Source organism: Felis catus, chromosome C1 (genome assembly GCF_018350175.1).
Source record: "Felis catus isolate Fca126 chromosome C1, F.catus_Fca126_mat1.0, whole genome shotgun sequence".
Classification (NCBI taxonomy): Eukaryota; Metazoa; Chordata; class Mammalia; order Carnivora; family Felidae; genus Felis; species Felis catus.
This window is the reverse complement of record NC_058375.1, coordinates 25,275,756-25,289,066: the sequence shown is the minus strand read 5'-3', so window position 1 is coordinate 25,289,066 and position 13,311 is coordinate 25,275,756. Positions and strand designations below refer to the sequence as shown.

The 13,311-nt window shown below is 51.9% G+C and overlaps 1 protein-coding gene and 1 long non-coding RNA gene across 9 annotated transcripts in view; one reads left to right on the top strand and one right to left on the bottom strand.

Moving 5' to 3' along the window:
* PHC2 (polyhomeotic homolog 2) overlaps nt 1-13,311 on the top strand; it is a 116,265-nt gene that overhangs the window by 56,817 nt on the left and 46,137 nt on the right. For 4 of the 8 annotated variants that reach the window (XM_045035503.1, XM_011284748.4, XM_045035502.1 and 1 more), the window contains exons 2-6: nt 6,120-6,332; nt 8,965-9,123; nt 10,153-10,230; nt 10,665-10,829; nt 12,707-12,859. In XM_045035503.1, the coding sequence (XP_044891438.1) occupies nt 6,174-6,332; nt 8,965-9,123; nt 10,153-10,230; nt 10,665-10,829; nt 12,707-12,859 (714 nt within the window). In that variant the 5' untranslated portion in view covers nt 6,120-6,173. The remainder of the gene's footprint in view (nt 1-6,119; nt 6,333-8,964; nt 9,124-10,152; nt 10,231-10,664; nt 10,830-12,706; nt 12,860-13,311) is intronic. The other 4 variants (XM_045035506.1, XM_045035504.1, XM_045035508.1 and 1 more) reach the window with 2 other exon arrangements.
* On the bottom strand, nt 325-6,123 carry LOC123379557. Its single transcript, XR_006584139.1, has 2 exons — nt 5,975-6,123; nt 325-975 (listed from the first exon to the last, which is right to left on the bottom strand). It is a non-coding gene; the product is annotated as an uncharacterized LOC123379557 (long non-coding RNA).

The following is a 13,311-nucleotide window of genomic DNA, read 5'->3' as shown; positions in this document are numbered from 1 at the left end:
GGCTTCACAACATGGTGAATGGCAAATTTGATGTTATGTGTGTTTTACCACGGCTTAAAAAATGAAAACGAAATAATGTTGTGCCCTTACCTCATGCTATATACAAAAGTCAACTCAAAATGGATCGAAGGCCTACATTAAGAACTACAACTATAAAACCCTTTGAAGAAAATTTAGGCGTAAATCTCCATAACTTTGGATTAGGCCGTGGTTTCTTAGATGTGGCAGCCACCAAGAAATAAATAAATAAATAAATAAATAAATAAATAAATAAATAAATAAATAAATAAATGGGACTTCATCAAAATTAAAGAACAGAAGAAATCCTGAGCACGTTGTATTTGGTGAAAGAGAGCAGAGCCCCCAGACAAGAGCAGTAGACTCGCATCATGGAATACAGGCATAGCTCTTTTCTTCACAGGTACCGTGGTTTTTTTTTACAAATCGAAGGTTTATGGAAACCCTGTGTCAAGGAGGTGTATTGGCGCCATTTTTCCAACAGCATTTGCTCACCTTGTGTCTCTCTGTCACATTTCGATAATTCTTGCAGTATTCCAAACGTTTTCATTATTATATTTGAACGACTGCAATCTCACGATAAAACTTTAACAGATGAAGAATTGATTCTTGTGGATGAGCAAAGAACGCGGTTTCTTGAAATGGAATCTCCTCCTGGTAAAGATGCCGTGAAGATTGTTGAAATGACAACAAAGGCTTTAGAATAGTACATAAACGGAGTTGATAAAGCCGCAGCAGGGTTTAAGAGTCCTGAACTCCAATTTTGAAAGCAGTTCTACTGTGGGTAAAATGCCATCAAACAGCATCGCATGCTGCAGAGAAATGGTTTGTGAAAGGAAGAGCCAATCGATGCAGCAAATTTCATCGTAGTCTTATCTTAAGAAATTGCCCCAGCCACTCCAGCCTTCAGCAACCACCATCCTGACCAGGCAGCAGCCATCGACATCGAGGCGGGACCTGCCATCAGCAAAAAAGATTATAGCTCATTGAAAGCTCAGATGATGATTAGCATTTTTTAGCAATAAAGTATTGAAAACTAAAAAGGGTTTTTTTTTAAGTTTTATTTTTTTATTAAAAAAATTTTTTTAATGTTTATGTTTGAGAGAGAGAGAGAGACAGTGTGAGCAGGGAGGGGCAGAGAGAGAGGGAGACAGAATCTGAAGCAGGCTCCAGGCTCTGAGCTGTCAACGCAGAGTCTGACTCAGGGCTCGAACTCATGAACCATGAAATCATGACCTGAGCCAAAGTCGGATGCTTAACCGACTGAGCCACCCAGGCGCCCCGCATTTAAAAAAAATTTTTTTTTTATGTTTATTTTTGAGAGCGAGAGCAAGCCAGGAAGGGGCAGAGGGAGAAGGAGACAGAGGATCCGAAGCAGGCTCAGCATTGACAGCAGAGAGCCCGATGCAGGGCCTGAATCCACAAACTATGAGATCATGACTCGAGCTGAAGTTGGACGCTTCACTGACTAAGCCACCCAGACACCCCTCAGTTTTTTTTAAGTTTATTTATTTTGAGACACAGAAAGAGCACACATGAGCGAGTGTGAGCAGGGGAGGGACAGAGAGAGAGGGAGAGAGAGATCCCAAGCAGGCTCCGTGCTGACATAAACCATGAGATCATGACCTGAGCCGAAATCAAAAGTCAGACTTTTAACTGACTGAGCCACCCAGGCGCCCAGCAATAAAGTATTAAGTAAGGTATATACATTATGTTTTTAGACGTACTGCTATTGCGTACTTAATAGACACCTGTAGGGCATAAATATAACTTTTATGTGCACTGAGAAAACAAAAAAGTTCATCCCACTCCCTTTATTGTGCTATTCTTTGCATTGTGGTAGCCTGGAACCAATCCCACCATGTCTCTGAGGCATGCCTGTATAAGGTTAGAAAGTGAAATGGGGCCGAGATTAACTCACACACATACACCACCACCACCCCACCAGGGTGCCCAATTTTGCAGGTTAGGAAACTAAGAGAGAAAGACTGCCTTGCCCAACACCATGCAGTGGCAACAGTGGGCAGGTTCCCAAAGCTGGCGGTAACCAACTTCTAATTCCATGCTCTGTCTCCTTTAGTACATTGCCTCTCCTAGGAAAACCGAGCTACTGGAGAAAGTCCAGAGGGATGGGCTGGGCACTGTCCATCTCACAGTCGTGACTGTTTATCCAGCAGCAGCGTAGGTCTGGGCTTCATAAAGCCTGAAGTAAACCCTCCTCCGCTGTCCATCTATCCCACTGCACACATACCTTGCGCCTCACTCTTCTAAACACTAGCAAATGTTGTCCCCATCACTCATTTGGAACTCAGCATATGGTAGCTAATAATATTTTTATCTTTGAATATGTATCTCCTGCCGTATCTCTACCTAGCAGAGCTGCTTAGTCCAGAGTCAGTGGACAGGCTTCAAAAGATTCGTTAACCTCTGCAATTGTAAGCACATTTTTTGTGTTTGTGCATTTTTTTGTTTCTGGGGCAAAAGGCCTTAGGGTTCACCATTTCTGATACCCCTACAAAAGTGAAAACCTTAAAATGAGGATCCACATCTTCTACCTCTTTTCTATCCCCAGTCCTTAGCAAGAGCACCCTGAATGTGGTAGATGTTCAGTAAGTGTTCAGATTTGGGGGGAATTAGGAATCTGTTGATCGCAGAAGGTTCTAGAAGTGACTGAGTGGAAGGGGGGATAGGGCAGCTTTATGCTGTGAAAGCGAGAAAGTGTGGGTTCTGGCAGCTCAACTGTCACTTCTCCTTTTAAGTGTTCCATCATCTCCTAGGCAGTCTGTCCTTCCCTCCTCTGCTTTGCGTGAGTGAGTGAGAGCCAAAGAGGGAGCATACACTTGAGAGATAGCAGTAGCTATCAAAAGCCTGAGCTAGAACAGGGAGTGCCAGCCAGAGAGATGGAGGGAGAGGGTGGGTACACGCACTATCTAGAGCACGCCTTGAATGAAGGCAAGAGAATTTGCTGGATCAGGATGGGGTGGGGTGGGGGAGGGGAGGCTGTAGATCCTCAGACGGGAAGACCACGAGAAAGAAGAGAGAGAACTAGAGCACTGGAGGCAAGACAGGCAGCGGCAGAGTGAGGGCAGTCATGGGCAGGACAGGTGAGTGGGGTCAGGACGCTGTTGGGAGAGAGCAGAGGTCAGGAACAGGGAGAGAGAGCTCATTGCAGTAAAGCAGAGCAACCACTCAGGATCGATGGGACCTGGGTAAGTGCAAGAGGAGGGGGAGGGGGAGACGCATGCACACGTTCCAGATTGTCAGAGAGAAAGAGTCAAGAGCCAAAGCACAATCCAGGTGAGTGTGATCCTCCCCAGGGAGGAGGATGGGGCCAGCACCAGGAAGCACAGATATGACAGAGGATAGGGACAGGGGAGCAGGAACAAGAATGGGAAAACCGAAAAGCCAGGGGTTGGGGACAAAAATTAATGAGACAGAAAAGGCCAGGTGGAGGCGATGGGGGCAGAAGCCAAGAATGCAAGAATGAAGAGAGAAGGGAAAGGCTTGTTTATCAGCAGAAGGAAGGAGACAGGCAAACAAGAGAGTTCAGGAAGCGCGTTGTGTCTGTGTCCCCATGTTGCTAAGTCTCCCTCCCCAGCATGGGGAGCAGTTGCTGTCCTCGCCTGTGCAGTGTTTCCATACAGGAGGGTCTTTAGAATTTTGTCCTGTTTTATTTCTCAACAAGGATCGAGTACACTCTGTGCACGAGATCTGCCCTAGCTGCTGCAAAAGGAAGACAAAATAGAGCTGAAGCTTGATCATTTGGGATGTGTAGATTACCCTATCCTTAATTTGCTGTGGCTGCTGCCATCTTCTCAGTTTATGTTTTATGGTTATGAGTACTTCCACTGAGACCTCCTAGAGCGGAATGAAAGTAGGGACTGAAACCCAATTCTGGTCAACGCTTTGGGAAAGGGAGGTGAGGCATCTAACTAAAAGAAGACTTTGGGATTCTATGGGATCTTCCATGTTTGAACAGAACTCTGACTTGTGGGTGGTGATCCTTGAAATTTCAAGTGAGCCTCATCTCTACAACTAGTTTGTCAGTTTCTGCAAGATCAGAATTATGCCTTCTACTCCTTTCTATGCAGCCTACCTGTCCCTCCTTAGAACATAAGATATGGCGCGGGGGGGGGGGTAGCTGAGCAGAGCACTGGAAATACTTGTTGACTCTGCGGTTTCAGTGATTCCCGCATTGTTGTTTTCATTATAAGAATCCTTGATAAGTAAGTGATGGCCATAATGAGGCCCAGAACTGAGTGTAGCTCTGGACAAAGGGAACTCATGGACAAGGGCCCTGCCCTGTGGCACTAAATACAGACATGCAGGGGCACCGGGGTGGCTTAGTCAGTTAAGCATCCAACTCTTGGTTTCGGCTCAGGTCATGATCTCACAGTTTTGTGAGTTTGAGCCCCGTGTCGGGCTCTGTACTGACAATGTGGAGCCTGCTTGGGATTATCTTTCTCCCTCTCTCTCTGCTCCTACCCCGTTCACGCTGTCTCTGTTTCTCTAATAAATAAATAAACTTAAAAAAAAAAAAAAAAAAAGAAAAGAAAAGACATGCAAACATTAGGGAAAATCACTGCTCAAGGACCCAGGTCCTGAGTGCTGTTTGCAGATTGCTGTCCTGCCTTGGAAGCCACAGGCCTCCGAACTTCAACTTGCTGACTGCCAGCTGGCAGTGGCCTGGATTTCCTTACCCCCACATCCCTGCCTTTTAGCCTTCACCCCCACTTTGTTCAGCTCACTGTGAAACCCACCCAGTCAGAAGTTGACAGCCTCCAAACTGAGCGGCCCTGGGAAGAAGACAACAGGACATTAATGACAATTTTAGTTTTTTGTACTAATCAATGCTCTTGTTAGTGTGAAAAATCATATTATTTCTTCCATTTATGAAACTGGCATACTCTGCAAGCAGAGAATTCAGTGTTTGTGATGGGATGATGAGTGTTGTTTTTAGATACAGGAAAGAATAGGCAGAAGGAAAAGTTCATATATAGAAATGAGAATTTTAGGAATAGCATGAAAGAAGAAAGAGGGGAACTCGACCGCAGATCTGGGTCTGCCTTCCCCACCACCCCTCCTTCCCTCCGAGGTCCCCATCCCCCAACACATGCTTCAAGGGGATGTGTAGATTTCCCGTTCTGAATCCAGATCACAGGGTGGTCCCTGAGGGAATTTCTGGCACTCTTTAGTGACTGGGATAGAAGGTTCCAGGAGGCTGTGCCAGTTCCACCTTGGAAGGGGATTGCTCTGTTGGAACCGGACTGGGGACAGTTTTAATAACCACAACAACAGCCAATGTTGTGGAGCATGGAGTATTTGCCTGACACTCTACTAAGCACTTTGTGTCATTATTTTACTTTGTCCTCCTAACCAATTCGTGTATTCTTACATCTGACAGATTGAGACAGAAGGTTGGAGAAGTGTGATTTGCCAGCGTTTCCCTTCGAGTAAGCGGCAGAGCCAGGACTCAAACCCAAGTCTTTCCGGTCCCAAGGCCTGCAGTTTTAATCACACTGCCTAATGTAGTGCCATGCTCAGCGTTAGATCAGAGAGCACTCACTAAATACTTCATCAAGAAAACAGAGACTCCAAACACACTGGCAGCTCTTCTGGCCTTGAAAGACAAAACCAAATAAACACTTCAGCTTATTTTATTGCCTCCTGATCTGTCTCTTTCTCCCTCTGTTCTCTCCAGACCTTTAATCCCATTTCTTCCACTGATCGGCTATACACATACAGACTGTGCTGCTCAGTTTCTCCATCCCAAAGGTGAAGAGGTAGATGGGGGGGAGGGGGGGGCGGGGACGGGGTGAGAGATGACCCCTAAGATGACCGCCAGGAAGGCCATTGTAGGAAATCTACCTCTGTGCAGATTTCAGCCCCTCCAGCAGAAGGAGGGAGTGCCAGGTCATACACTTCAGAATCAGGCAGATCCGATTTCAAAACTCACCTGGCGAACCACACCTGGCCGTGTCCTTCCGCGGGCAGGCGTGTCTCAGGCCTCATCACCCTGGGCTGATGGAAAGCCGATGAGTATGTGTGTGACCTATAGGAAGCATCTGGTTGACATTTCACTTCTGCCTCTTTGCTCCCAGCATCCGCCTGCTCTTCTGTCCTCGGAGCTCGCTGACCGTGCCAGCCCGCAGGCCATGGAGAATGAGCTGCCAGTCCCCCATACGTCCAGCAGTGCCAGTGTCGCCAGCAGTGCCAGCAGCGGCTGCAGCAGTGGCAGCAGTGGTGGGAGTGGCCGCCCTGCCGGGCCCCAGATTTCTGTGTACAGCGGCATTCCTGACCGGCAGACCGTGCAGGTAAGATTCCGGCTGATCTAGAGATTGTATTCCTCGATCATGTTGTGGTTAGCTGGGAGGACGTGTTGGCATGCTCTGGGGAATAAATGGGCATGGGAGGTAGAGTGGGCATCAGGGAGTGTGTTCAGGGATATATGTTGAGGCACAGTTAGAGGAGATGTGACGTGAGATGGGTCCGATCAAGGAGCTTTGGGGAGAGTGGGAGAACTTCGCAGACCTGGAAAATCCCTGTCTCACCTGGTGATTCAGATCCCAAAGTGCTATTTGGGATGATAGGCAGGTGAAAGTGTAAAAGGGGTGTGGGGGTGGGGACAAGTAAAAATAACAAGCAGGAGAAACGATTGGGAGCTGCTCAGCCAGAACCTCGACCCACTATCTGAAGGACCATTGCCCCGTAACAAAACTTAAGTGTCTGCGAGGACAAAAAGGAACCCCAAGGCAATCTCCCTAAAGCAGCGGTTTGCAAAGTGTCTCCCGGGTGATGTGTGCCACAAGGCCTCCCGGGTGATGACACATGGCTCCAAACGCAGTCGTGCCCACGCATCGCCATCTGCTTTGGTACCCGCGCTGCGAGGATCACGGCAGGCCTATCTTCTCCTCCAGCTGAAAATGGTTATCAAGCGCACTTCCATGGTTGAGAAGACTGAGGCTCAGAGAAGGCAGTAACTCGTCCGGGTCAAGACGAAAAACAGCACAGTGTTTGAGGTTCCCAGATAAGACAGACGGAAAAGAGCGTGTGCAGCTGAGAAGTGTTTACTCCAAGTAACTTTGCTCATCCAGCATGGATGTACCAGACCAGTGACCTCATCCTGCCTTGGCCCTGGGCGCAGATTAGAGAGTGGAGGAGGGGCCGCAGCAGACTGTGAGAGCGTCTGAAGACACCATCAGAGACTCTGGAATCTTTCCTCTCCCAGTTACCTCTGCCTCCCACGGAATAAAAGCACGTTTCCCGCACCCATCCTTGCCGCCCCCCACACTAGCCTCCTCCCGGCCCCTCCGATCACGAGTGTTTGAGAACAGTTCCCAGCATCCCACGTCGGGACGTGCCATCCTCCCAGCCCTCATCCCATCCCCGGGATGGGTACAAGGAATATGGGGTTTCTGCTCCGGCAGATGGAATCACCCGCGGTCGTGTTGCGTACCCAAGCCGAACCGTTCAGGGTCCCTGCCGTTTCCACTCCCTGACACCAACCCCTGGTGAGGAAGAGCCACAGTATCTCTCCGCTGCTGCTGCTGCCTGGACTGCGGGGGGTCCAGGAGATCAGGAGTCCAAGGAAAATAGAGAGGCATAGGTGAAAGGGAGAAGAGGAAGGAATTCTGGGAGAGGACAAGGAATAAACAGAACTGAGGGGAGAGAATGCTGAAGGAGAGTGGGACCTGAAGAGTTGAGATGGGGTGGGGGGAATCAGGAGACCCCAGAGCCCATGAAGAATCCGCGATTATCAGCCTGGTTTTACAGTACCCCAAATCTGAGCCCACGAATGGTTTTGTCCTAGAGCCACCGACCCTAAAATCCACGCTGAGCCAGAGAGAGCCAGAGTGGATGCTTGCCAGTTGGGGGCAGGAGCCAGGGTTGGGGGAAGCCCCATGGCCAGGGAGTTAGCAGAGTTAAGGGTAGCAAGAGGGCCGAAGCCTGGCCAGGACCCTCGTGGAGCATCAGGCAGCAAGAGATGGCAGGAGGGTGACCAGGTAAGGAGGAAGGAGGAGAAATGTCCCTGGGGCTTAGGAGAAGAAGACAGAAGATCTCAGGGCTGGAGGAAAGGCATTCCCTTTTCTCTGTTCCTGGGGGCGAGGGGATGCTTTGGGGGGCTGGGAGTGAAGAGCAGGGAGCGGGATCAAAGGCAGCCTTTGTCATTTCCTAGAGACGGCGGCAGGAAAGAGGAACAGCAGTAAAGCCAGGTGATGGTGATGGTGGTCAGAAAGAGGGACCGACGGGGAGGGGGAAAGAATAGAAGAGAAATGCGTCATCCCTGTGGCTCTGGTCTGCTCTCCAAGACCAAGGGGACCTTCTGAGGGACGGATAGGACTTTCCAGGCAGCTAGGGGCAGACCGTGGGAGGCAGCCCCGGCCGGGAGGCTGTTGCCCTTGTTTTCATTTGGCTAGCCGTGTTGCTAATGCTGGAATAGGCCCCCCCTTCGGACCTGCCTCTCTCTCCCCTACCCGCTTCCCTTCTCTCTGCTTTATTGAGCTTCGATTCCCCTGCTGTCACCATCCAGCATCCCAGTCACCCAGATCTGAGGGTGGGGAATGACTGGAAGGGGGGCTGCCGAACAAGCTGGGCACGGGACACAGTGTCACCGGAGGCTTACAGGACCCCCTATCTCCCTGTGCCGCACTCCCCCCCCGCCCCCCCGCCACTGCCCAGAGCTGGTCAGAGCATCACTGTGCTGCTCTGACTTTCCCCAAGGGGGCTGACGCAGGAGCAGGTGGATTGGAGAGGAGCACAGGAGCCCAAGATGTGCAGGACAGACAGACGAGGCAGAGGAGTGTAAAGTCCAAAAGGCAGTTGCCTTCCCACCTCCCTAGGGCGAGGCGCTAGGCCCCAGGGTTGTCCTCTGACAAGGCCTCGTCATGGAAGGGGCGGGTCCGCAGCGAGCAGGTTGACGGTGTCCCCACGGCTCTCCCCTCCCAGGTGATCCAGCAGGCGCTGCACAGGCAGCCCAGCACGGCGGCTCAGTACCTGCAGCAGATGTACGCGGCCCAGCAGCAGCACCTCATGCTGCAGACGGCAGCGCTCCAGCAGCAGCACCTCAGCAGCGCCCAGCTCCAGAGCCTGGCGGCCGTGCAGCAGGTGAGAGCGGGCCTGGCGGGTGGCAGAAGCGAGAGGGAGGGGGAGCAGGTGCCGCGCGCACTTCCCCGGGCCTTCTCTTCCCCTGGCGCGTGGGCAGGACGGTCATGGTCCTTTACCCAAGAGAGGGTCCGGCATCTTCCCCAAGTTCATTCAGGCCCGTGAGTGCAGGGGTAGAACTCTCTGGCCGCAGGAAGAAGGGCTGGGGGGACCCCTCCTCCCCACACCACCACACCACCGGGAGGGGCGAGGGTCCACGGGGGTGTCCACAAGAGAAGGCCGTGGCCCACCCAGCTTCCTGTCTGTCCTTGGTGGCTGAGAGGAACTCATTCATTCATTCCTTCATTCATTCAACAAAAGTTTTATGCACCTACCACAGTCCATGTCAGACACTGAATACTGTGCACCCCGTCTTCTCAGAGCTTAAAGCAGGGTGACAGCAAGTAAACAGAACCCCAGAGAGACCAGGAAACAGAATACCTAAGTCTCCGAGTTGTGATAAGCACTCCGAAAGAGGAGCAGCTCGCTCTGACTGAAGAACAAGGAGGTGCCCTGGATTGGGTGGCCAGGGAAGGCCCGTCTGCTGGGTGATGGGAAGCTGACCCTGGAAGAGTGAGAAGCCAGCCACGGGGAGGGGGGCAGGTTGAATGTGCCAGACAGCACGTGCACGACTCTCTGGCGGAGTCCAGGAGCCCGATCTGATAGAGCCGGGTGGAGCAGAGGGCTTCAGAGACCTAGGAAGATGGGTAACAGTGATAGCTAACGATTTGAGTGCTTATGTTAAATGCTTTGCCTCGTTTAATCCTTTCCGCAATGCCACAAGGTAGATTCTGTTATTATCCCCACTTTATAAAGAGGAAAGTGAGGCCCGTGCTTAAGGTCACACGCAGATGAGGTAGAATGGGGGTTTGACCCTAGGCGTTTGACAACTGACCGCTGTCCTATAGTACTTCCTGAAGTCCTTCCTTTGAGAGCTCGGGGACTGATTGGGGGAGATCTGGGACTCTAGCGATACAAACTGTTCTTTTCTAGGCAAGCCTGGTGGCCAACAGACAAGGGAGCACTTCAGGCAGCAATGTGTCTGCACAGGCCCCAGCCCAGTCATCCTCGGTGAGTAGGTTGGGGAGCCGCAGGTAGAGCCCATAGCTCTGGGACCAGCTCCTTCCTCCTTGCCCCAGATGCTTGCGGGCTCCCAGCCCCAGGTGGTGAATCCCTAGCCGTGTGCAGTCATGGCTGGAATCTATTACTCTTGCCAGAAAAAGAAGCATTTGCCTCTTTCTAACCCTTCAGTAAGTCTCTGTCGTCTTTCATGCCGGTGTCCAGGCTCTGTGTTTACAGTTCAGTCTCTCCCCCGTTGGACCCTCCCTGCAGCTCCACATGTAGGCCAGAGATGGGGCAGTGCTGAGGGGCCCAGGGACCAGAGATGGTCCTAGAGAAGGCCGAATCCACCAAGGAACAGAAGAGGGGGAAAGAAATGGATGAGGGAGGCACAGAGGTTACTAACAGAACTTCCTGTTTCCCACTGTGTGTGTCTCTCCCATCAGATCAATCTAGCAGCCTCCCCAGCAGCAGCCCAGCTCATCAACCGGGCACAGAGTGTCAACTCAGCGACAGCGTCAGGCATCGCCCAGCAGGCCGTGCTCTTGGGTAACACGTCTTCTCCGGCCCTGACTGCAAGCCAAGCGCAGATGTATCTAAGGGCACAGATGGTGAGTACCCAGCCTGGGCCACGGCTCAGGTGGGCTGGAAGGACAAAGGCAGACAAGTTGGGAACTAGGAGGCTAGAGAGGTGGGTGGGAAGGAGCACCAAGGGACAGGCAGCAAGAGGTAAGGGGTGGAATAAATAAGAGGGCGCCTGGAAGGCTGAGTGGGAGCTTTGGTACAGGCTCAGTGACCCAAGGACAGGTGGGGTTCCCGGCTGAAATAGAGAAGGTTGCCCATGATGCCTCCTTTCCTTCTCTAATTGTCTTCTTCTTCTCAGAAACTGCTCCCCCAAATTAATTAGGGTAGAAAATGCAGGGGCTCATGCCCAGATGGCCAGTACACTTGGTCACTTAAGATAAGCAAACGCACAGACATCCAGGTACTGTACAGAAATGGGGTCTTGGCCCCTGTGGCCATCCTTGTAGGGACTGGCCACCGCTAGCTCAAGAGCCAAAGGTGTATTCCAGCCCAAGTCATGAAAGTGGCATTCAGCTCCAGGACATGCTGCTGCCTCCACTGCTCTCCTACCTGGGACCCCATGCCCATCAGGTCACTCTATCACTCATTAATTCAGCTTGTTTGAATGTGTAGAATGTGCTCAGCACAGTATCAGCCCTGGACGTGCATACCTAGAATCTGTCCTTTATACCTGTCCCTAAGGGATGCAAAGGTCCTTAGGAACCTTATGGGTTCCTAACATTTAGAAGAATTTCCAGGGAAAACAGCAGCATGCTCCCCAGGAGGCGATAACTTCCAGCTCTGTGTTGGGCTCAGATCACAGACTCTGATCTCATGTCTCCCATCCTGAAGATTTCTCCCTTCAGCTCCTTGATATGCCCTCCTGAAGACAATACAGTCCTACCTGCGCCCCCCCCCCCACCTCCACCACCACTACCACTTTGATTCTGTGACCAGAACTTGACGCTTGGAGCTTTTCGGGTCCTGACCCAGCACTTCCTTTCTTGACTCTGAGTTCATTGTTTGTGGACGTTCCATTCCCAGGGAATAGCTTCATAGACACACAGTATACGGAACAACCTTCTACTTCCTAGGGAACAGGACGGCCACAGTGTGACACTGCCCAAACCTGCCCTTGTCTTCAGTTTACTCATTCCCTTGTCCTCCTCACCTGCCCCAGCTGGAGTCCTGAAGCCCGTCTGCCTCTGTCCCCAAAGCAGGGCACGCAGGCACAGAGGAGTAGACATCGACATGCCTCTCGGAGGTCTGGGGAAAGCAGCCTGTGGGACACCAGCACGTCCACATGGGCACCAAGCTAGGCTTGTGGGGTAGAAGTGTCATTCAGAGAGCACTACGTAGCCTGTACCCCACGGAAGGAGAGGCAGACATGAGTATGGCTCTGGGCGCCCTGGTTCCTCTACCACTGTTATCCCTGCACACCCCCTACCAGAATCTAAATTTGGCTACAGACTGAGAAAAGAACACATCTAATTTGATCCCTCGTGCAGGGGAGTCCTATTCTGGCCCAGACATGGAGTCAGGAGTGGGTTAGACCTGGAAAGAGGTCCTAGGGCATCTGTGTGCGCCCTAGGTCCCTGCTCCCCAGGATGCTGTGGAGAGAATGACTTCAGGGTGTCCCGGGAATGTCGGCCCCTCTAGGATGAGCTCCTCATGAGCCACTCCAGAGGCTTCTGGAGTAAACCCGACCTGCATCCCCAGACTGGCTCTCCTCCACCCTCCCCTTCACTGCCCAGCCTGGATCAGGACTCTACAAGCCTCTTGAGACTTTCAGGTGGCCCCCTTTGGACTCTTTCCCTCTCCTGCCTCCCTGTTTCCCCATATCTGCTCCCTGGCTGAACCGTCCTGTCCTGTGGCTGAGCCCACATTGGGCAGGTAAAAGGCGCCTCGTTTCCTGTGATTCCAGGCCCAGCCAGGTAACCTGGTGCAGGTAGCTAGGAGCCTAGGCGGCACTGTTCCTTTGTCCCCTCAGCTCATCTTCACGCCCACGGCCACCGTCGCTACTGTGCAGCCTGAGCTCGGCACTGGCTCCCCCGCCCGGCCCCCCACCCCCGCCCAGGTGAGGATTCCATGCTGGTGGGAGGGCAGGGGGGTGGGCACCTCCGTAGAGGGGTACTGAGACTGGGTATGGGCACAAGGCCTGGAGGAGCTTGGACTCTGGAAAGGTTGGGATCTTCTAGGAAAGCCGGGGGGAGACAGGACATCCCGATGCTCCCAGACTTACTCTACTCCTTAATGAATTCCCTGTTGAGAAGGCCTCAGCCACCCTTGGCTCTGTTCTATTCCCTCACAAACATAGATCAGGAGTCAGAGCACAGCATACTGAGGCAAACATGGCTGCCAGTAATGCGTGGTCATTGCTAGCTTTTTACCTGACACCCTCCCCAGTATATCTTCTGCGTTGCTTTTCAAGTGGAAAATCCCACTCTGGTTATACACGCTAGCACCTCTAGTTTGGGGGAAGATGGCATGGAAGAGGGAGCAAAGATAAGTCCTGGGTCCCCACCTTCT